This window comes from Chrysemys picta, chromosome 18, assembly GCF_011386835.1.
Source record: "Chrysemys picta bellii isolate R12L10 chromosome 18, ASM1138683v2, whole genome shotgun sequence".
In the NCBI taxonomy this organism is placed as follows: Eukaryota; Metazoa; Chordata; order Testudines; family Emydidae; genus Chrysemys; species Chrysemys picta.
The window spans coordinates 14,472,670-14,496,582 of NC_088808.1; the positions used below are offsets into that span (position 1 = coordinate 14,472,670).

Here is a 23,913-nt window from a genome sequence, read left to right on the forward strand (position 1 = left end):
TTCTCGTTTCTGTATCCTGGCTTGCTCTCCATTTATTCTTTAGTACTTCACAGACATTTATATGACAGCAAGGTCTTTACTCCTTCAGACTCCATCCACTCCTGCTCATTACCCATTTGAAGACATAATTTACTCTTTGTGACACTAGCACGTGGAGATGAGGATTAGGTCACAGAGGATATTAAATGAGCTAAATTCTTTGGGGGAGTCAGATTATACAAGCCCAGGAGACCACACTCAACTCTCATCCATAGGCATGGACCCCGCAGCTCAGTCGAGGAGCTGATTGGTGACAGAGCATGATGGGAAACCTGTTGTGCTTCTTCCCATGATTTACCTGTCCTTTGGTCAGAGACTCTCAGGTTGACAGCCCATCTCTAAAGTCATTCAACAGCATATTTTGAAAAAAGAAAAGAAACTTTCTTTTTTTGTTTGGATTGGCTTCTTTATCAGCCCAAATCACCTCACTCCAGTTCAGAGGGATCCATGCTCTGATTTCAGGTACACCCATCTAAATCCGGAGTCTCTCTGCTGACTTCAGTAATGTTATTCCCAGTTCACACCAGGGCTAAGAAGATCAGAATTGGCAACATTTAATTCTAATGAACAAGGCTGGAGTCCTGTTTTGGAAGCTTAAAAAACAGCCTCTGAACCTACCCACCCTTGCTCTTGTTTTAAAATAGGCATGTCTGTTACATGCTACAAATTTTAACTCGATTCAGTCAGTGAGCCCTAGCAGAGATATTGTAGGACATGTTAAGAGGTCAGGAATAGATTTTTATGAGCTAGGAGTTTGGATCGCCAATACAGGTCACATAGCTGTACACACATGTGCCTTCAAAAACAAGCTCACCCGCGGCACTGAGGAAGAATCGCGATAGGCACAGATACATCAAAAGGAAGAAAAAAATAATGAATCTCTTCTCTCATTGTCCTGACTGCAGCCCCTCACCAGACACTAATAACAAGCCCCTGCCTCACTTTTCAAAGCTTGCTCGTTTTTTTTTTTTTTAATTTTTAAAGAGGAAAAACTCATTTTTCCTCTCTCAGTGGCTGCTTTTCATTAGGAAGGCTCCTTGGCAATCCCTAGGGAAGCAGCCTATGAGTTTTTAACTGTGGTGCAGGGCATAATTATCTCGTTAAGGCAGGAGAGCTGGGTTTTTCCCAAGAGAAGTGACCTTGAGCTGAGGCTGAGGGAGGCAGTGGGGGGGCTATCCAGAGATTTTGAGGAGGGGGTGTGTATGTTGTATATATGGAAGAGGGGGGTTACATTGATGTGCGTGTGAGCTTGATTTTATGAGGTCCCTTATGCCAAACCATGGGTCAGATCTTTCTCCAGTGGAATCTGTCCATGTGAAAAAGCCCTTCCCTATCGAATCTCTGCTGAAAACATTCACTTACACTTGTTGATAGAAGCACTTAACTTTCTCAGGCACAGGAGAGAGAAAAAAAATGCGTGCGGGGTGAGAGGGAAAGCGAAGCGGCTTCTCTCTCTTTTTAAAAATCTGGGCAGCAGAAAAGAGGGGGCAGAAAAGTGGGGGGAGGGCAGTGGGGGCTGTTCGCGTCAGTGTCAAAGAAGGCGCGTTGTGTGGACACGTTTGTCTGCACCACTCCAGAGCGAAGGGGAGAGGAAAGTTTTGGGTGGTTTTTTTTTTTCTCTCTCCCCCAGACGTCAGCACAAGGCGGAACAGCGCTCGGGACGGGAGAGGGAGACCGAGGGACTGGCTGGCTGGGGCAGGGTGGCTGCCTGGCCGCTCGGGGCACGGGGGCGTGGGGCGGGCTGGGGGGCACCGGGGGCGCCGGAGCGAGGCATGGACAGCGCGGCAGCCTTCGGCATGGACAAGCAGTTCGGCCCCAGCCCCGGGCGGATCCTGGAGCCGCCTGACAACCCGCAGGGCAGGAAAAACTTCAGTGTCAGCCACCTCCTGGACCTGGAGGAAGTGGCGGCCGGCATGAACGGGGGCAAGGAGCCCGGCCCGGAGGCGAGGGACGGCGCGAAGGGGCTGCAGGAGCCGTCCGGCGGCAGCAGCGGCAGCGAGGCGGCCCCCCAGGACAGTGAGTAGCTCCGGCCGGGGGGGGGCTGGGTGCCCGGGGGGCAGGGTCACTGCTGGGGCAGGGAGCGGAGCCCCCAGAAATAGCCGGGGGGGGGGGGTGAGACCAATGTAATGGGGGGAGGGCAGAATCCGAGCATCCCTGAGAGGCACAAGGCGAGCAGCCGCTGGGATGGGACACAGCTGAGCATGGGTGAGAAGGGAGGGGGCAGTGCTACTTAGTGCCAGGGGCACCACGGGCCTGGCGGTTCCTAGCCCTGGCACCGCTGAGCCTGGCGGTTCCTAGCCCCGGCACCCCCAGGCTTGGCAGTTCCTAGCCCCGGCACCGCTGAGCCTGGCGGTTCCTAGCCCTGGCACCGCTGAGCCTGGCGGTTCCTAGCCCCGGCACCCCCAGGCTTGGTGGTTCCTAGCCCTGGCACCGCTGAGCCTGGCGGTTCCTAGCCCCGGCACCCCCAGGCTTGGTGGTTCCTAGCCCCGGCACCGCTGAGCCTGGTGGTTCCTAGACCCGGCACCCCCGGGCTTGGCGGGTCCTAGCCCTGGCACCGCTGGGCTTGGCAGTTCCAAGCCCCAGCACTGGTGGGCCTGGCAGTTCCGAGCCCCAGCACCGCTGGGCTTGCCGCATCAGTTCGGAATGTCAAAATATTGCTTGAGCCCCGGCACCTCATTCATTACAAATTAAGCCCTGGGTGGAGGGCACAAATCCAGGGCATCAACAGTGACCAAACCAAGCTTCTGAGCACCTGATTCCATAGGGTCAGACCCTGAGTATCAGCTGGGACGGGACAAAGGCCCCCAGCCCCGGTTTTAACTTATTTCTCCTGCTAATTTTGAAACTTACGTGATTGGACTCAGCCAAGACATTTGTGCTGCAGGTGGGGATAAGAATGGGACCCCCCCACACACACCCACACACCTCAATGGGCAGCTAGCATCTCTATACTGATTGCAGATGGGACAGGGACACTGGTTGCCCTTTACAAACTGTGACAGAAAGAGAGTTGTTGGTGGGCCACCAGCACCAAATAAAGGCCAGATCAAGTCTGGCTCCAGTGGGCATAGACATGTGAGACTGGGCTGGTGGCTGGTTGGAGCCCCAGGTCTGAGGGCTGGGAGAAGAGCATGGGAGACAGAAAAGTGCCTGGGAGTGAGTGAGGGGCAGCGGAAGAGCATCATCAATGTTCAGGGAGAGCTTTTTGATGCACAGGGTATGGGCAGTGTGATTTGCTGGCTCTATTTGGGAGTTCCATTAACAGGCCCGTGGACCGACCTTGTGTTCTGAATACTGTGACTTTAAATGCACTAAAGCAGCAAAGGGACTATCCGATTGAAATAAACTCATTCCACTCAGGCAGGAAATGCTACAGGCCAAATACTCCCCTGACCAAGATGTTCAAAAGTAACTAGGAATTTTGGGTCCCTCCGTTTTGGGGTCCCTAACTCAAGGCATCTGAATGTTGCCCAATTTTCAGAGAGCGAGGGCTCAGCGTTTCTGACAGTCAGGCTGCTTTTAGGTGTCTTGAGCTGGATATCCAAAAATCACTAGTCACTCTTGAAAATCTGGACCATTATTTTATTTTCCAGAACAGATAATACCGAACAATTCTGTCCAGAGTGAGTGCCCATCTTTATTTAAAAAATAAAATTAAACAAGCACGTCTTTGATTTTTAAAGGGTTAGATTTTGCCCCTCTTCACTCAGATTAAGCAGTCCCTTGCTCCGCAAGTCATAGCAATGAGATCTATTGGACCACTCGCACAGCAAGGTACTGCTCAATGTAAGTCAGAGGGGCAGAATCCGGCCTCTGGTTTAAAATGAACGGAGCGCTGGGTGAGGTTTGCAAGCAAGCGTCTAAAGTCATGAAGGTAGAATAGTATATTGATATTTTGCTGGGTCTGCTCCAATAATATCACGGGTTCAAACCAAACAAAGCAAACTTCAAAGAGCCAGAAGTATTTTTTAATGCCATAAACACTCAAGTTTGGTTCCTAGCTGTCCAATAACTTGGGTAACCAAAAAAGATCCATTACTTGATCTCTCTTTGGAAAATTCACAATAGGTCTCTACCCATCCTAATTTATGGATCAAAAATTACTCCCCGCCCCTCTTTTTTTTTTTTAAGTAAGGAAAATAATTTGGCTTAGGTTTTTAATCTGAGCTTCAATAGCCACTCTTTCCTCTCTGCCGAAGGCAAACTGAGACGTAGGCATCCCAGCTCCTTCTAAACTCATAAAGAAAATGAAAAGAGACCCCTTGAAGAAGTGGAGCAGAGCACTTGTAAACACCCGTAAGAAGCACACTCCAAAGAGCCGATGCACTAAAACGAAGGCAGAACGAGCATTTTTCTTGCTTTCAGTCTGGTAGCGGCGTCTTGTCGAGTGACTAGCATCTATCTGAATGCAACACAGAAGCCGCTTAATCCCATTCCTTATCATTAGAGTCTCCATGTACGGTCTCTTTTTCACAGCATCATTCTTGCCAGGAAGTTGGGCTAGCTATTGCATCTATAAAATGACTAATACGTTCGCCAGTCAATGCAAAAACACTGGAAAGATTCTTGGGGATTTGCAGGATATTGGTTTTTACACCCCTAGAAAAAAATATTAGTAATTTTTTTTTTAAGTTCTTCATACTGATTTCTAGCAGGTATTGAGGGAGACGCTGCAAAGCAAACCGGCTACAGTTCTGCACTGATCTCTCTGAAAAAGGAAAGACCAAAACCACTCAGGTTTCTTTCTGTCTCTCTCTTATTTTTGTGGCTGGTCTTATCTGTTATTGTTACTGAATCAGAGAGGAGGAAAGACACTCTCCTTCAAAAGGAGCCTATACACACACACCATCCGGAACAGAAAACCCAGCATTTAAATTCACAAATCACAGAGAATGGACACATAACTTTTGAATATAGACTCTGATACTTCTTGATTTTGTATTGTGTTTAAGATACCAACATAATAGGTGCCTTAGAAGTATTATAGATAGATAGATAGATAGATAGATAGATAGATAGATAGATAGATAGATAGATGCCAAAGGAAAGCAAATACAATGGACAGAAAGAAAATAAAAATGATTATGGGAAAGCAAACCAAGTAACTTGACTTTGGAACACACATTACAAAAAACTTTTTCAAAGCACATTTTTTCTGATGAGTAGAGATTAAAATACTGTGGGAAGCTCCTTACACAAAGAAATGTCATCTGCTTTCCAGCAAAACGAAGTCGCAATCGCAAAGTTTCTAAGCAATGCAGTATACAGAATGCAATTCTGGTTATAGCGAACCTCTGCAGAACGAGGGGGGGGGGGGGAAATACTATCAAATCACTTCCTGCAAGATTACTTTGCAGGAAAAAAATATTGATCAAATAATAATCCCGTTTCTCCCGCCAAATGACACTGGGTTTCATCAATATTTGATACATGAGAAAAAAATGATGGAGGGAAAATAAACACAATTTTAAAAGAAGCAAATTGGTAAATCACAACAAGTGGAACCCATCCATGTGGTGTTTATATCCAAAATGGGTAGAACATTACAGTCCTCTATGTCAGTATTCCCCCATTCTAAACAATGCCCAAGAGACATGGGTTGAGAATTAGGGCTAAATCCCGAAAAACCCTTTTGGAAACAGTCCTTATGGGAGTGGACGACAGTGGAACTACTCATGTGAGTCAGGGCTTGCTGCAGTGATCCCTTCATTATCATAATCTTAAACGCTACCCATCTGATGATGACATATAATGCCCTCAATGGATTGCAGAGCAAAAGGAAAAGGGATGCTGGGGAAAATATGTACACAAACCAACTTTGCCACAGATTCAAAGGTGACTCTTGTGAGTTGAGCACTTTTAGCTCCTTACAAAAGTGAGTTTCTGAGGATCCTGCTGGCCTGCACATGTTCGATACATTGCTGTATTGTAACACACATCCCTAAATAGGTATTTGACTGGAAGGCTGGAAAATGCCAGTTTTGTGAGGATTAATAGCTGTCTAGGCCCACCAATCAGGCAGGCTCGTTTAAATGACACTATCCATTTCTACCGATGAGACAGACGGCAACATTTTCACAAGCACCTAAAAACGTAGGAGCCTTAAATCCCATTGATTTTTCACTGAAACTTAGGCATCACGGTGACTTGTAAGAGGCTCCTAAACCACTTGGGCAAATTTGCAATAACAACAACAAATTACCTGGAAAAACTGAGATTCCTCATTTCCACAGCTCAAGACTGGGAGAACTCAGGCTTATCAGATAACGCCGTTCTCTACAGCTCATTAATTAAACCTTTCCACCATGGCACACTGAGCTCAGCAGCAGTGCATCTGATTCGAGCCGAGCGCACCGGGTTTATTTTTTAAAACTATTATTAGTTTTAGTTACTCCTCTTACCTTTTTTTTTTGTTTTTTGGATCAGCTTTTTTGATTTATAAACATGTTCACAGCAACTCTATTGCTGTCAGCACGTTGCTCTGGAGGGTTCCTCTAGGAAGTACGGCACCGGCAAGCATCAAGTCTCAAGGCTGATGTAACTGATTGCTAGAGAAAACAGAGGGCCCTTCAACCCCTTTTCAAAGTCGCTGCACGTAGGGAAGGGAATTACTGGAAAGTGTTGGTCCCAGACCAGCACCAGGGGAGCTGCAAGTTAAAACTGTCACTGTAGTGAGCCATCCCATGCAGCAGATGGAGAGACCCCAAGCACCTCCACCTAACTCTACCCTGCACTTCTGTCCATCAGAGGCCTGCTGGTTTAACCAGTGTCCCCTCTGTAGTGTAACATACCTGAAAGGTCAGAGGCAGGCTGCAATACGAGACCACTCCCAGGCATGCCTCTGAACTGGGACTGATTGCACAGCCGCTCATTTTATTTCAGACCCCATCAGTTCCTCATGGTCCTGCACGAAAACGAGGGCCTGATCCTGCAACCCTTACTTGGGCGAGACGACCTGACGCGTGCAAGTTGTCCGGCTAAAGTCCCAGGGACAGCTCTACTCGCTCGTGTGCGAAAGGGCTGCAGGATTAAGCCTTTCGATAGGAAGAAAAGTTATGTATATATTAAAGGAATGAATACCTCCTGACTTCCAGCGGCCTCCTTTGCTGGTTTTCGTCCTGCCATGGAGTTCATTCTGGGTCCGTGTTGCACATGGGAAGCCTGGGAAAACCGAGAGCAATAGACTTGTTCGATGGCTGCCACAGTCAGGCCCCTGTGATCCGATTCCTAGCCGACTTCTTTAAAATATTCCCGGGGCCCACAGCCTTTTAAACAGGGAGCCCGCTCCTAAAGCATCCAGACACCTTTGTGAAGCTAATAGATCCACAGCTTCCCAGGCCAGAAGGAACCCTTGTGATTATCTAGCCTGACCTGCCGTAAAACGCAGGCCGGAGAACTTCCCCAAAAGAATTCCTAGAGCAGATCCTTTAGAAACACACCCGGCCCTTTGTGATGCTCTGGGGCTTTTCAGGAGAAAGAGATAAAAATGTGCCTCCATCGTTCCAAATAAATATAAAATAATAGCAACAAATAAAAAATTAGCAGAGGAGTGGTTACCAGGGACTGAGCTGAAGTCCTGCACTTAACAATCTTTCTGTCCCTTTCATGAAACTGCAGATTCAGATGTCCTCAGCTGGCATAAATCGAAGTAGCTCCATTGAGCTATGCTGAGTTACACCAGTTTGTTATTTGGCCCAGATTGTTCCTTTATTGCCGAGGAACCAGTTCCTAGAGTCCTTACTCCAGTTTTGCTCACATCTGACTTAGGGAAAGTGAAGTTTTACGGGAGTGGGAGCTTGCCGGAGTGAGAACAGAGGAAAGATCTTAGGAGATGACCCTTAAAAAAAATGATTTACAAACAGAAGACAACATTGCAAAGAGGCTGCCACAAAAAAAGCCGTGTCTTGGTCCCCCTAAGTCAAACTTTGAGGTATGAATTAGGAGGATTAAAATAAATCAAGCACATGCAGAAATTAGAAATTTGGGCCACACCCTCAGCTGGGGTAATTTGGCCTCAGTAGAGCTATGCAGATGGACACTAGCGAAGGGTTTGGATGCTTCATTTTTAATCCCCGGTAAATTACAGCAAATAAATAATGTCAGTGCTGAAATTTTCTCCCCACTGGATAGAGAAGGAGCTACTAACAGATAGCCACTGCCACTGAAATAAACCTACATCGAAAAGGGAATAATTAAACTTCTCTGCCATGTAGAATTATTTTATCCTTTCAAATTTTTCCCTCTGCATGTTCAAAAAAAAAAAAAAAAAAATCTAAATCCCAAGTTTTTGTTTCTTAACGAGCATAAGACAAATTTTTTTAAAAAGCAAATAAATTTCCCCCTTGAATGTAAAATGTGTAATTCTTCTCCCGTTATGATTACAAGAAACAGACAGGGAGGGTTTGATTTCAGCAGCTATAAATCAGTCGCAGGCTCTCGCAGATTGAGAGCACCACAGAAGGTTTTATTCGGATCCTGTGAGACGCCAGTGATTAGTTCCCACCCCAACTTCCACCGCACTGTCCTGTTTGCCTGGTGTATAACGTGGGGGTGTGGGTGTGGTGGGGGAGATAATGGGAAATTGCAAAGAGATATACAGAAATAAATCAGGGTATCTCAGGGGGCTTCGTTTGGGGAGACAGCTTAGGGGGATACGGGTAAGACGGACTAGTTCCCCCCTGAGCTGAGGGGCATCTGTAATCAATTAGTGCCATGGGGGAGTGAGCTGGATTTCCAAGTTTAATGTTGCCCCTTTTTTGTTACTTGCTTGGAAACTCTGTTGCTAATGAACCCATGTAATGTTACATTTCCTGTGTGCTCATATCAGAAAACTAAAGAGGACCAGAGAGTCAGAAAAGCCTTTTTAATCAACCGGCCACTGCAGGACAGAAACAAAAGTAACTTTTCCAGCTGTCAGACAACTGCCTTTGTTTCTTCTGACCAGGACCTCACCATTCAACCTAAGGGATCCCTAAGCCCTTTAAGGGCTCACTAACATCTAAGTAAAGCTTATAACGGGAAAACTCTCTCCACTGATATGCTCAGACGTTCCCCATTAATGTGCGTGATAGGATGTTCATTCAGTGCAGTTCTACACGCCCCAGACACTTGCCAGAGCAGGAATGTAAAGGGTTAACCATGGATTTTACCCCTCCAGTCTGTCCCATCTTATCTCCAGGGGAGCCAAGAGCAGCATAAGGAACGTGTGGGTAGCGTAGAAGGTAGAAGCGCTTTGCAAAGAGAAAGCTAGAAAAACCAATCCGAGATAGAGCGTACTCCCACCAATCCACCTCACGCGAGGGTCCGCACAGGAGGAAAGCAGAAGGATTTATCGACCACACAGGGAGGGGAATGAAACTGTTGAACCGGGGGAAAGGGAAGATGAAGAACGGCCGGCTCCTTTGAAAATCTCAGGCACGCTCTCTTAATCTTGGAAAGTCCTGGCTGGTTAACGCAGGCCCGGTTTAGCCGCATCTGGCTTTCTGACGGGCTGGGGCTAAGAACACTGCAATAGCCGCTACGTAGCACTTATTAATCAGAGGGCTGGTTGCTGTTGTTTTTCACAGCTTACAGTTCATTGGGGGGAGGGGGTGTTGGAATCTGGCATTCACCAAAGTCCTGCTCTCCTCCCCAATTTTACAGGTGGGCTGATAGATGAAGGCAGGCAGTGGCCCAGGCCGGATTCAAACGCAGGATAACACTGGCTTCCAAGCCTGCTGTTAGCACTAGATCATACATCCCTGTTTCCGTACTTGGGGCCAGAGGCAGCTATGAGAGCGAAGCCGCCTGCCTTTGATAGCGGCCTGATGGTGGTTATGGGGCTCAGGTTCTGCAAGCCGCGGCAGCGGTCTGCTTGCCAGAATCTTGTTTGGCAGCCTCGACATGTTGTTAACATTCGTAGGTCACCCAAAGTGGGGTGTTGCGGAGAAGGGGATGAATAAAGGGGAAAGCGAAGAGACCAAAACTGTTGCCCAGATAAGTACTGGGGGAAATGAAGCTACAATAGACCCCTCTCGTGCATAACTGGCACCCCATAGGTCTTTTCAATGGAGATGTGGAAATACAAGGAGCGTAGGAAAAACAGAGCGAGCTGTATAAACACAGGGAGCATAGGAACGACCAGATCAGATCAGACCAGTGGCCCATCTACACAGTATCCTGTTCCCCACAGTGGCCAGTATAAGATACTTCAGAGGAAGGGGCAATAAACCCTGATGAGGGCAGTTCTGGGATAAACTGCCCATAAGGGAAGTTTCTTCCTAACTCTTATCCCTGTCAGTTACTGGTTGGTTCATGCCCTGCCTAGTGTAGCTGGGGCTGGTCTCATTATCCGTGTAAAAGTCTAATCCTTTTTATAATCCTTCTGCGTTCTCAGTCCCAATGATATCTTGTGGCAGTAAGTTCTGCAGGCTAACCAGGTAAAAATACATTACTTGGTATCGGTTTTGAATGTGTTGCCTTTCATAGAATCATGGACTTTAAGGTCAGAAGGGACCATTATGATCATCTAGTCTGACCTCCAGCACAACGCAGGCCACAGAATCTCACCCACCCACTCCTGTATCAAACTTGTGTCTGAGCCATTGAAGTCCTCAAATCATGGTTTAGTTTCTTCATCTGTCCCTTGCTCACGTAAGTCACAAGCGGGTGAATAGGAACACCGAATTATCTTCTCTGTACCTGTCATTACTCTGCACGCTTCCCTCAGGTCTCCTCTTCTTCATTCCCCCCCTAAACAGCCTCACTCTTTTCGCTCTCTTGTCAGCTGGAAACCGCTCCGGGGCTCTGGTCCTTTTCATCACCCTTCTCTTTCTGCGATGTCCTTTTTGAGAGGGGGTGGCCAGAACAGAACACAGTATTCCAGATGAGGCTGCGCCATTGATATATGCAATGGCATTGGAATATTTTCCGCATTATTTTGTATCCTATTCCCTGTTCAAGCTAACGTTTTGTTTGCTTTGTGGATTGCTGTTGTGCCCGGAGCAGAGATTTGCAGGAAACGGCACCCAGGTCTTTTCACTGAATGGCTCCAGGCTGTAGTCCTGACTTCCATGCACTGTCTAACCAAAGTCAGTGGGTGAAATCTTGACCTTATTGAAGTCAGTGGCAAAACTTCTGTTGACTTCAACAGGGCCAGGATTTCATCCAGTGTTGACATAATAAGGGATACAAGATCACGGGGTCCAGTTCCGCATTCCTTGTTTGTGCAATGGATTCAATGGGCCCACAATTTTATCACGTATACAACTGCTATTTTAGGGTCCTGACCTTTCCCCTGTAGTTAAGGGGTCTGCTGCTATTGATTTCCATGTTAACACACGAATTACTTGTAATATTGACCTTCCTATTTACTTACAAGGCATTTCCACCTTAGCTTTGGGAATGACAGGAAACATCTAAGCACAAGCAGAATTTCAGCGTCTCTTCCAAACCAAAGCAGAACTTCAAAAGGAATATTGCCTTAAAAAAACAGGCAGGTGAGGTAGGAGGGGTTGTACATTTTGGGTTTCTAATATTTGGTAGATTGTATTTGTAGCATTTGCTAGCCTAAAATTCTTTATCAAATGCCAGACATTAAACCTTGCCTGTTAAGCACAAGTGGCTTGGGGAAGAGACCAGCATTTTGTTCTGTTTGTACGTACAGCATCTAGCACAGTGGGGTCCTGGGCCATGCTGGGGCGCTGCCTGCTACCGCTGCCCAAATAAATACCAATCGTGCCCTGACAGTGCTATGCAAATGGTAATTAAAACATGTAACCTCATAGCCCGCCCCACCAAATTAACCCAAACCTATTAACATAGGCCCTGATTCAGCAAGGTTCTTAAGCAGCTGCCTAACTTTAAGCATGTGAATAGACTGACTGACTTCAATTAAACTACTCACATGCTTAAACTTAAGCACGTGCTTAAGTGCCTTGTTGATTCAGGGCCATGAAGAGTAGCAGCTAGCGCCACATCTGGGGCTAATGATGTGTGGGCCGCAGACCACATGTAGGGGGAATGCCAATTTCCTCAATCCGCTCATAAACCTCATCCACCAATGTGGGTCTCTGTGTTGGGAGAGAAGTACATGCTGGCTGAGATCTGCAGAGCAAGGATTCCTCTCTCCCTAGCCCTCCCCTGTGCTGTATAGAACGGCAGCCATGTAGATCTGAGAGATGGCAATATTTGATCCAGAGGGACTAATTCTGATCTCTGCAACACTGGTGTCAATCTGGAGCAACGCCATCGACGTCAGCGGAGTTACTTCAGGTTTACACCTGTTTTACGAAGAGCAGAATTTGGCCCTTAGTTTCCTGAACTGATATTATTGTCATAAAGTGTGTTTCCTAACTAATTCCCATTGCACGTACTTTAGCACCACATGTCCAAACTGCTAACTGGGGTCTGATCCTGCAAACGCTTATTGCCAGGCATAGTCCTTACTAGCACAAGTAGTCCTCTTGGACTCAACAAGTCTCCATGCAGGAGTATGCATCATGCCCGTAAGTGTCTGCAGGATTGGGCCCTAATGTCTTCTAATGGTTGGACCACAGGTCTGGGATCAGGCCTCCTGGTTTCTATTGCTGGTTCTTCCACTGATTCACTGTGTGACCTTTGGCAAATAACGTCACCTCTCCCTACCTCAGTGTCTCTATCAGTAAAATGGGGATAAATGATATTTAGGCATCTCAGGAAGGCGTTTGAGCTTCTCTGAGGAAAGGCACCATGGAAGTGAAGTGTTTCTGATTCCCACCAGCCATACCTGAATATCTAGGTAATAGGGTGATGGAAAAATTGGGAGCTAAAACTCACTAATCAGAAGCTGAATATAAAGAGCGGGGAGGGGGAAATTGTCTAACCATGTAAGCATCAAGGCTGCTTCCCATTGAGCCAATACTCCACAGAGCTCCCTTTAAACGGAGGATTGGCTTCTTGAGCCATGTCTGAACTCAGAATCCAAATACAGACCAGGTGAACCTACTAGCATGTACTCCCTTTGCAACCAATCTCACCCTCACTGCACATCTGGGATGCTTTCCCTTATGGAGAGGAGACAGTGTGATGACAGAAGCGGGTTCGCATGATAACCTTATCTTTTATTGTCATCCTAAACGGAAACAGGCACTCGACATGATGTCTCATTTCTTTTTATGGCCATCGCTCCTTCTGCTAGATGCAGTTTTGATGGCTGACGTCACAGACTGTGGCAACAAGTTTATTAACATTAAAAGTAAAATGAAATAATCTCCCTGAGCATTTCCATGAAGGACCTGAGGTCCAGAGTCCAACACCCTTGTGGCCCCTCCAGGACGTGAGGTCTCTGGAATGGAATCATTCAGTGGGTCCCAATGGTGGGAACGCCATTCTCGCCATGTGTCCTGAACATGAACACATTGGACGAAGAACTGCATCATGTCTCCATGACAACTGTTTCCCCCCACCCCCTTATACATACAGAAAGGCCACAGCTGTGAGGAATCAGGGAGGCCCAACGCACAGAATGGCTATGGTGACTTCCGGTACCCTGGGTTCTCTTCCTCACTCTACTACCCATCGCCTTTGTGATTTTGGGCAAGTAGCTTCCCCTCTCTGGGTCCCTGTTTTCCTCCCATCCATAAAGAGATATTCCCTACCTTATCTGCTGCTGTGAGGATTAACAGCACTTTGAGATCCTTGCAGAGAGACACAAAGGGTTATTCCCTTGGCCAGCAGAAAGCCCTATGCAGCATTGCCCCTCTTCCTTGTTCTTGGAATATCAGGACTACACCTCCCACAGCTAGCACAGCAAATTCATCTTCATCCTTGGCCACACACCCCCTTCATTCTCCAGCAATGGCAACCCAAAGCCACCACCACAACGGACATCCATGTAGTGACAATGTCTTCTCCTCCAAGTGGCTCTTGGCAAACAGCCATCACCATCTCTTGCTTCTCATCCCCATGGCCATCACCACTCCCCTCTTCACATGTAGCATTTGCTTTATGGGTAATTTGCTTTCTTACTTGCTAGAACACAGGTACGGCTAGCCAGTTCAGTCTCCAACTACTACCAAAAGGATCCATCTATTTGTTGATGTTCGGCTGTGCACATGAATACACATTGTGCAGTACTTATTAAATGGGACATTTAACTAGATCAAAAATTACAATGCAAAATGATTGAATACAACAAAATCAAAGGAAGAAATACCAAGTGAATTGGCAAGCATCTCTTTTCTCTACCAGAGCAATGCAATAATCTCTCATATAAAACCTTACGCAGAACTTTTGAGGTCTTGAAAGCTTGTTCACCTCCTTTCATTAGACTAACAAATAACGTCTAACGCAAAACATCTGTTAACAACAGCCTTTAATGTTCTCAAGATGATAAAGCAGAAGGATAATTTTAGCCAGCAGGCCTTGACTGATGCCTTTTCAAACAGTGCCGTTACTTTTGGTGTTTCTTGGGGATGGGGGGGAAATTGCGAACCTCGGAGTTGGTTTGGTTGGTTTGTTTCTCACTGACTAAAGCTACAAACCTCTAGGAATGATCTGTTTCGTCAGGGTTCCTAGAGAAATTTCTGTAAGTTGAGTTGTTCCATTGCAAGGGTTTGCTGCACCAAAGTTAAATATGGTCACCCAGGAGAAACACTTGCCCTTTGCAGAATTTTCAAAGGTCCCAGCTCCCAGGAAAAAAGAGACGATTCACACGGCATGGCTAGAGAAAGCCTTCTCAGATAGGACTAATCCATGTGCAACACTCAGTTCATGGGAGAGCCCAGTGGTTTACTAAGAATATTTCATCCCCCTCATAGTCTTGGACACCAGAATGGATTGATTTCAAGCCAGGTCCTTCTTCGTTTACTAAGTTTGTCATTATTATTATTTATATTACTGTAGTGCTTTGGAGCAGTAGTCCTGGAGCAGGACCCCATTGTGCTAGGTTCTGGCTCCTGCCCCAAATGATAGGAGTTAGCCATCAGAATGGGAAAGTTTGCTCTTGTTGTATGTAAAGCAGCTGTAAATGAAGAAAGGAACAGAGACACATACAAGATGGCAGCTGGGACCAGTGATGCTCGAGTGATTTTTTTTAAATGTAAATTAGTGTGAATATAAACAACAACCAGGACAATAAGAGCAATGGTATTTCACGTACCTATATGTGGACACACTTTATTCCTTGGAGTTTTCTGGGTCAGGGGCATTTCAGGCCTTTCCCCTGCCCCAACAGGAGAACCAAGAAGTGAAACTGATGACAAACAGGAAGTGAAAGCAACCAGTCTCAAGCAAAGCGCAAATAGTAAACAGCAAAAAGGAGGCAAAATACAGTGATAGAGATGGTCGGAAAATTGGTGGGGGAGGAGGATCCCATGGAAAAATTATATTTTTAATCAAAAAACTGAAAATCCTTCAGGTTTTTGGTTTATTGACAAAAAGTTGAATTTTTTCCCCACAGAAAGTAGATGCTTTTCATGAAAAAAATTATTTTAGTCAAAAATTTAATTTTTCATCATAAAAGGTTTACAGTGGAAAGTTTTTGACTAGCCGTACACATTGGGTTTTTAAAACTCTTTTAGATGTAGTGAGATGAAGGTGCTCCAAACAGCACAGATAAGAGGAAATAAGTTAGAACTGGTCAAAAATGGTAAAGAAAAAAATTTCAAAATAATGTTCACTTTGTGGGTTTTGAAAAGAAACAATTTTTTATTTATTTGAAATTTGTCACAAAAATTTTGGTTCAGATCATTTCCTAGTTTTTGGGTGGTCAGCCCCCCCCTTTCTTTTCTTTGCCCCCTTTTTCTCTTCTTTTCCCATTTTGCCACTGAAAAAAAATGGTGGGGGGGGGGGAATTAAAAACATTGGGAGGGGATTCACTGAAAATATTTTTCACTAAGCTTTCTGGTTTTGAAAAAAAAAAAAAAAGAGGCCATTTTCAATGGGGAAAAATGAAGAACGTTTCAAGCAGTTCTAAAATATATAAATAGGGTTGGTTTTTATCTTGACAGTGCCCCTTTAATGAGGGGGTTACAGTGCCAGATGGTGAGTTGCATTCTGAGTTTGGGGATTCAATGGTTTTTTGTCAGATCTTTCTAGGCCTGCAGTTTCCCACGGCTCTCCATGGGCTGCTACATGAGTTTTTAAATGAATTATTAGTATGACTATTGACGAACCACAGAGGGCTACATTTTAAGTTTCTATAGAGGCAGAGAGGACACGTGTATAACCTGACAGTCTGTGTCTCTGGCTAGTTTTATAATCTTTGTCAGATGATGGAATGGTATTTTGGTGGACACATGGATGATGGATTAGCTCCCTCCCTCCATCAAGGTTTGTCCCTTCAGAACCTGCCTTGGAAGTTCTGATGAAAAGGACGTTGGATCGGGCAAGACTGAAGTTTTGTATTATCATTCCCAGGGTCATTTCTAGTTTCTATCTTGATTCGGCTAATTCAGTTTCTCTCTCTCCTGTTGACCCCTTCTCCTCTCAGTTCACCTCTTGCACAGGACAAGGCAAAGTGGGAAGGTGTCATGATTCATTCTCCCCAACCTGATTTTGAGAGTGCAGTTCTCTATCCCAATCATGTACAAACTTGCTGGTGTCAACCAAAGGCAAAGAACCACAAGCCCAGCAGTTCCACCTGCCACTGAATTCTCCTACTGTGGGATCAGACAATCCAGGTTTCCTCTGAATAGGCCAACCCAAAACCTATCGGGTGATAAATCCCTAATCTCACCCCAGGATGATCCAGCCACCCGCCAAAGGAATCACAGTCACTCCCAAAACAATATATGGTGTGAGCTCCCATGTAGGGCCAAATCCTTGCACAGAGCACACAGCCCGAGTAAAAGATGTGCACCTGGCGATGCATGTATCATGGCTAAGGGGTGAAATCCCCATCTCCAAACTCAACAGCTGGCGTGGAGTCACTCTGCTGACACTCCTGCAGGCCACAGGGTGGAGGAGAGGATGGAGCCTGCTGCTAATCCCTCTCCCACCAACCAAAGTTTGGGTCTATGTGCCAGTCAGTCCCCTTTGCACTCCTCTCGAGGGCAGTCTGCTGCTCAGCAGCGCAGAGATAGGGATTGTGAGCGGGCCTGGTGAGCAGTGGAGTTGGGTCTGTACATATGCACATACTGACCTGAAATCCTGCGTAGCGGCTAGGGGAACAGTGGGCACAGCCAGACAATGGACCTTTGGGGCAAGATTCACAAAGCTACTGAGGGAATAAGGGATTGGGAACTGGAGGTGAAATCCTGGCTCCATTGAAATGAATGGCAAAACCACCATTGACTCCAGTGGGACCAGGATGACACCCTTGGTGTCTAAATCTCATTGGCAGCATTGAAAAAATCTCGCCCTCAATATCCAGTCTCAATGGGCTCTTGATGACTCTCCAGCCAGGCAATGGGGCCTAATAAAATGAATTTCCTAGTTGTAGTGGCCTGGCTGGGCCAGCAGGCAGTGGAGAAACCCTCTCCCGCACCCTTTCCAATTGCCTTTTGATCACAGATTTCATGATGCTCAGAAGTAAATCTAATTGATTTCTCATGATTTAACGAGCAAGCCCTTCCAATGAGGGGAGAAGTGGCTGACTTTCCCTTCCACAACGGGCTAAAAATCTGCTAAGATGCAGGGGGAAGGAAGTTTGGTCTTACAGTTAGAGTAGGGAAGCGGGAGGCAGGATTCCTGGGCTGAATTCCCGGCTCAACAACTGACTATTCACTATGGGCCCAATCCACATAAGGCAATGGAAAGACACCCAATGGGCTGTAGCTTGGAACCTGTGTCGGCTTGGGTCAGTTCACTTAACCTAGACGTGCCTCTGTTTCCCCAGGGGTGAAATGAAGCTACTCATGCCTGTGGCACTTACTAGGTAGGGCTGATGTGACGCTTAATCAACATCTGTACAGCCCTTTGAGCTGCTCAGATGCATAGTGCTATAGAAATGCTTCCCCTGTTTCAATTGTCTCAGTCACAGGAGGAATCACAAAGCATAGTTACAATCCAGGCGTCCCTTTGGCAGAGGTCTGGCCCTGGGCTCTCTACCACCGGACACCATCCTTCGCTACCACACTTAAGTCCAAGCCTATCTGTTCAGCAGTCCCTTTATTTTCCGTGGCACATGCTGCATCCATGCAGCGGCTACGTAATTACATGGCAAAGGCAGACTAAATACCCAGGGATGGAGGAGGGTTTTTTACCATATTTGAAGTTAACAAGGAATTCAGTTCCGAGATTAATTGTTGTGTCACTTACAATATTTAGATCCCGGGAGACGAGGTTTTGTGTTTAGAGCAACAAAATAATTACAGGTCTACCCTGGGGATCGCCTGGCCAGGAGTTACAAGACGGTCCCGGAGGGTAGTCGTTGGTTGGTCCATAAACCAAAGTGATGCAAATCTAAGGGCAAGACTAACCATTCCAATGCTTCCATGTAAACATTACTCACCGTTTCTATTTGATCCCTGCAAATACAAGGACAGCTCTTGCCCTCATTTACACTCAGGCAACCTCTCTCTAGACCAGGGCAGTATTTGGCCCCCAGGGTTGAATAAAAGGGACATTCTACAGTTAGGAAAGTGGATCAGGACGAGCTCAGGGGGTAGAGGCGGCATATTCCAGACAGAAGCGGCGCTGGCCTTACTAACAAACATGGCACCTAGAGGTACAGTGTGAGTGCATTAGACACATGCACATTAGCAATTAAAACTGTATCGACCTTTGTTGCCCTTGCGGGTGATCTCTGCAGAGAGGCCCAGGAATGAATAGGGCAGGGAACCTGAGCGCCTATCTCAGTCCTAGGGACGATTCCTCTAGGTCAGGCTTAAGATAGGAAGACGGGGTGGGGAAATCTGTCCTCAGGCTGCCAATGCTGTAGAGAGGAAGGCTGGCCCCATGATTAAGTGTCTGGACTGGGACTCAGGAGACCTGGGTTCAGCTCCTGGCTTTGCCACAGACGCCAGGTGTGACCCTTGGAAAGTGACTCCAGTCACTAGAAAGTGCCTCGGCCAATTGTGTTTGTATTCCTGCAGCCCTCCGCTCGGAGCACCTCACAACACCCCCCTGAGCTAAGGAACTGCTACCCCCATTATACAGATGGGGAACTGAGGCCCAGATCACCAAAAGCATTTAGGTGCCCAACTCCTATTGAAATCAGTGGATGTTAGGAATCTAAATATCTTTGAGGATGTGGGCCTAAGTGACTTCCCCAAGGTCACAGAGAGGCAGGGATTGAACAGAGGTCTCTTGAGGGCCAGTTATGTACCCTATCTCCTAGACGGCCCTTTCTACTGCAGCTGCCCAATGGGGATAATAATGCTCCCATACTCCTGCCCTCAGTCTTGTCTATTTCAACTGTAAACTCTCCAGGGCGTGGATCGTCTCCTACCATGTGCTTGTACAGCACCTAGCACAGGGAGGCCCAGATCTTGAGTATGTCCATAATATAAATAATTCATAATCATTATCTGCAGTCTAAGGCTGTCAGTCCAGGCCCTTTTAACAGCACTGCCGCCACTAAAAAACAGACGTGAATGAAAGTTTAGTTTTGATTTAGTGCTTGCGATTTCTGAGGAAATGCAAACTGATAGCCATGCTGAGCTGTGACAGCTCAAACCCAACGGTGTGAGAATCTGGGGGCGAGTGGCGCCGCTGGAAAAATCTGCAAAAGCTGCTTCGACTGCCCTGCCACAGTGTGAGTTTTTCCAACCACAAAAAGCAGTTTGAGCAAGGTTAGGAGTCCATTCCCCATCGAGCCAGTGCACCTCCTGGAGAGAGTTAAAATCCCCATCTGGTTGCAACACTTGTACTTCATTAGCCAGTTATTACAGCTTTTTGTGCTGACACTGGGAAAAGAATACGATTCATCAGGCACCTTAAATCTTCCAGCCTCATGGCACAGAGACTGTGTCTATAGCATCCAGATCGCTGTAGCTGGCAGGGAAGGATTCAAGGCAGAATCCAAGGGAATCCTCAGTTGCAGAGGGCCCGTTGCAGCCGTGAGCAATCAGTGGCAATGCAGACAGCTGACTGCTGCTACACAGGTCCCAGATAGGAAGAGACACACCCTGGGCCAAAGGTGCCTCTCACGTGACTCCAACTTGAATGGCATCCGCAGCACAGGCTGCCAACAGAGAGAGAGAGAGAGAGAGAGAGAGAGAGAGAGAGAGAGAGAGAGTGTGTGTGTGTGTGTGTGTGTGTGTGTGTGTGTGTGTGTGTGTGTGTGTGTGTGTGTGTGTGTGTGTGTGTGTGTGTGTGTGTGTGTGTGTGTGTGTGTGTGTGTGTGTGTGTGTCGGAGTAGGAGGAAGATTATTGTGGGGAGAGGCCAATATCTGAGAGGTTCTGGTGCCGGTCCATACTCTTGACTTAGCCCCAAAAGCTGGAGATGGAAGAGACCAAGTTAATCTACAGGCTGTAGTTTTCCCCCCAAGGAGAGACTATATCAGCGATATGCATTATACTGATCAGCACAATAACAGTGTGAAAATGGGCAGACTGCTGTATTGTAACCTATATAGTGCTCTCAGGGAGCCAGGCTTCGTCAGACTTATAGGGTCCACCTAGTCAACTATCCAGTCTCCAGCAGTAGCCAGCACTAGATGCGAAGAGGGAAAGTGTAAGAAACCGCACAGTGGGCAAGCGTAACACAGCTCTGTGTACGCACGTGGAGCTCCTTGCAGGACAAGGTCGTCGCGTTAAAGAACTTAGGCCCCGCTGGATCTACAAAGGTACTTCAGCGCCTGACTTCCATTGAAATTGCTGGACGTTAGGCGTCTAAATATTTGTCAGGATCCAGGCCTTCCAGTTTAAACCGATGGGCATGGATGGGGAATGAGATGCAGAGAAGGACGGCAAGTGAGTAGTGATGTATATTATGGGGTTGATTAGTTCTGTGATTTTATATTTTGGCAGCATGTATCTTGGTGGGGGAACTGGAGGTTCGGAGCCTTGTGGAAGAAGCATGCTTCAAAGGTTCTAAAAGTTATTTTTAAACATCGTAAAAATACACTCTTGTGAAATTAGCTTAGAAAAATAAGCAGGGGACCCTCACATTCGGTCTGTATGGGGAGCACTTGCTGGGGATCTCAGCTCCAACCTCAACAAAACTGATTTATTTGTACAAGTTAGCAAGGGCCCTCCTAACATCAGGAGCTCTGCAGCACAGTTCATGTCATACTCCAGAATAAACACACACCATACATGATCTCCCAGGTGCCGGGAGAAAAACAACATCCTCGTCTTCAAAAGCCAGAATGGGCCTTCCCGCAAGTTACCTGCTCTTCTTCTTTGTGCATATAAAGGTCACCTCAGACCTGCGTATGCTCTCAAGTGCCCGGACACAGTCAAGGGAAATGAGTTTTAAGCGAGTTCAGGCACTCAGACGCTATGATGAGCAGGCCCGGTGCTACCCGGAAGCAAGGTGGTAAAGAGAACATTTGCCCCCCGCCGCCCCCCCAATAATCTGCAATGGGCTGCAATTACAGTCAGAAAACCCAACATATGTACAAAGTTATCCAGGGCTAAGCAGTGGAAGTGACAAAGACAAAAGGCTGACAGCCGCTGAATTTTACTTTTTCAAAATCTTAAAATCTGAGCTTTTCCAGGGGTCTAACCAGCCCCTGGACTCCTGGAAGGTTGATTGTTTTTAAATAGCATCATCCAGGAGCCCCAAGATTCCCACTTGCCCCTCCGCCCAATTGGGAGCCTAGAATCGGCCCTGAGGATGGGTATGGTGTAAGATCCTAGACAGAATAGAATAGGTTAAAGCTTTTACTAGAGCTTTGCCTACCCTTGATTTTGTTGCACCCCTGTAACTACATTGATCTAGTGTAGATGTGCTGCACCAATGGGTCTTACACCTTACGCGGAGAAAAGCCATGCTGGTGCCCGGGACAGCATCCGCCACGGTAGTGCATGCACAGCCGGCGTGTGCCGCCGTGCACCTTGTCTACGCAGGGTGTTTACTACGCACTAACCGGCGTGCAGTATATAAGCTACAGTAATAGCGTTCACATGAACAATGGTGTCCTGTTTCGGTCTGTAGGTTGCGGACACACAACAGGGCCTTGGTACTCACTAACATGGTCCTTTGCTTCGCTACTGAGCTGTGTGCTTTCTAGGATTTTTCTCGTTGTACGTGGTGGGATACATAGTGAAATCCAGGGGAATTCTTGGACTTAGGGTCAAACTCCAAAAGTCTCATGCAACTAGACTAGTGCAAAAAATTAACCCAGCATAGGCAAGACGAACATCACCCAGTTGCAACACTTAGGACCCTAAAAACAGGGCATGATGCTTCTACATGTTCTGCCCAATACTCAGGGGCGTTAAAGGGGGAATTAATGATGGAGCAACCTCCAAGAAATTGCATTGGCTTGAACCACATATATACGTAATGCAATCTCAGTTCCCCAAATGACCTGACGGAGAATAGCTAAACGGGTGGATAATTGAGGTTTCAGACAATTGAGGGCATTTGCAATGTCATTAATCGTTTTTTTGTGGTTGAACATCTGATCCAGTGTCATATAACAAGATGTTTCGGATCACAGATGTTGGAGTTTGTGTTATCTATCTCCCCTTTTCTCTCCCAAACATGGCATCCGTCGGAGACCCCTTGGCACAGGATCTCATGTCTGAACCAATTCCTTCTGGAGCCGTTATAACTGTCAAGCTTCAGACAAACCTTTCAAGGATCATTCTAATATTTTTAGATCTGACCCCCTTTTGTTTCGCACAGAGGGAAGCAAAACAAATGCCAGAAATGGTATGAGGCATTAGAAGGGAATCTTCTCCAACGTCGGTTGAGAAATGTGAACCAGGAGCATGTGTTAGATCAGTCTAGTTTGTTTCAGTCCTTGTAAGGTCGCTGTAGTGGTTAAAACATGCGTTAAGGGTCCATAACTATACTGAGGGCCATACGATACCCCTTCGTAGGAATAAGCCTTGAAGGAGCCAAAATCCGCTGGCAAAAAATACATGAATAATAAGCACTGAGAACATGGCACCGAAGCCATGTGCAAAGCAGTTGGATGCAAACTTCATGGGGTAGTGGGAAAAACAAGTACAGAGCCAAAATCCATGTTGGAAAATAGGTTTAGGATTGTGTTCAATCTCACTTGCCTCTTGCTGGCACAGAGGTAGGGCGTTGTAAGACAATGCTATCCTCACTGGATAGAGGTGGCTCCTGGATGTCTCTTTAGCCATTGAGATGCATTGCTGTATGATTGCAAGTTATTTCTGGTAACTCTCAACCCTTTTTACCCATTAATTCACATTCTTTTATACCAGTGTTTCTCAAACTGGGGTCGCCACTTATGTAGGGAAAGCCCCTGGCAGGCCGGGCCAGTTTGTTTACCTGCCCTGTCCGCAGGTCTGGCCGATCGCGGCTCCCACTGGCCGCGGTTCGCTGCTCCAGGCCAATGGGAGCTGCTAGAAGCGGCACACGCCAAGGGACTTACTCGCCGCCACTTCCATTGGCCTGCAGCGGTGAACCACAGCCAGTGGAAGCCGTGATCGGCCGGACCTGCGGACGGGGCAGGTAAACAAACCGGCCCAGCCTGCCAGGGGCTTTCCCCACACAAGCGGCGACCCCAGTTTGAGAAACGCTGCTTTATACAGATGGCATGCCGCATAACTTCCTTTAACAACAGCAGCACTTCTATCAGGTTTTCAAGGCATTGGGCAAACATCAATCGATCAGTATTTACTAAGATCTACCAATTAATCAAGCTTGTCTTTTGCCTCTTGGTACCTCCTCCCTCCCAAAACCTTTCCCCATTTGTTTGTACTTAGTGAAGGCTGGTGACATCTGAGAATGGATCAGGGAACCTGACAAGTCGTGGTGTCTGTGAGCTAATTTTCAGCAGCAGATAAAAATCCAACTCCATCCGAGTCAAAAGATTATAGGGA

The 23,913-nt window shown here is 46.8% G+C and overlaps 1 protein-coding gene across 1 annotated transcript in view; it reads left to right on the top strand.

Moving 5' to 3' along the window:
• The first annotated feature begins 1,556 nt into the window (after positions 1 to 1,556).
• Positions 1,557 to 23,913, top strand: part of PRRX2 (paired related homeobox 2) — a 69,643-nt gene continuing 47,286 nt past the window's right edge. Inside the window, exon 1 of the mRNA XM_005293356.5 lies at positions 1,557 to 2,055. Within this exon, the coding sequence (XP_005293413.2) occupies positions 1,812 to 2,055 (244 nt within the window). The 5' untranslated portion in view covers positions 1,557 to 1,811. The remainder of the gene's footprint in view (positions 2,056 to 23,913) is intronic.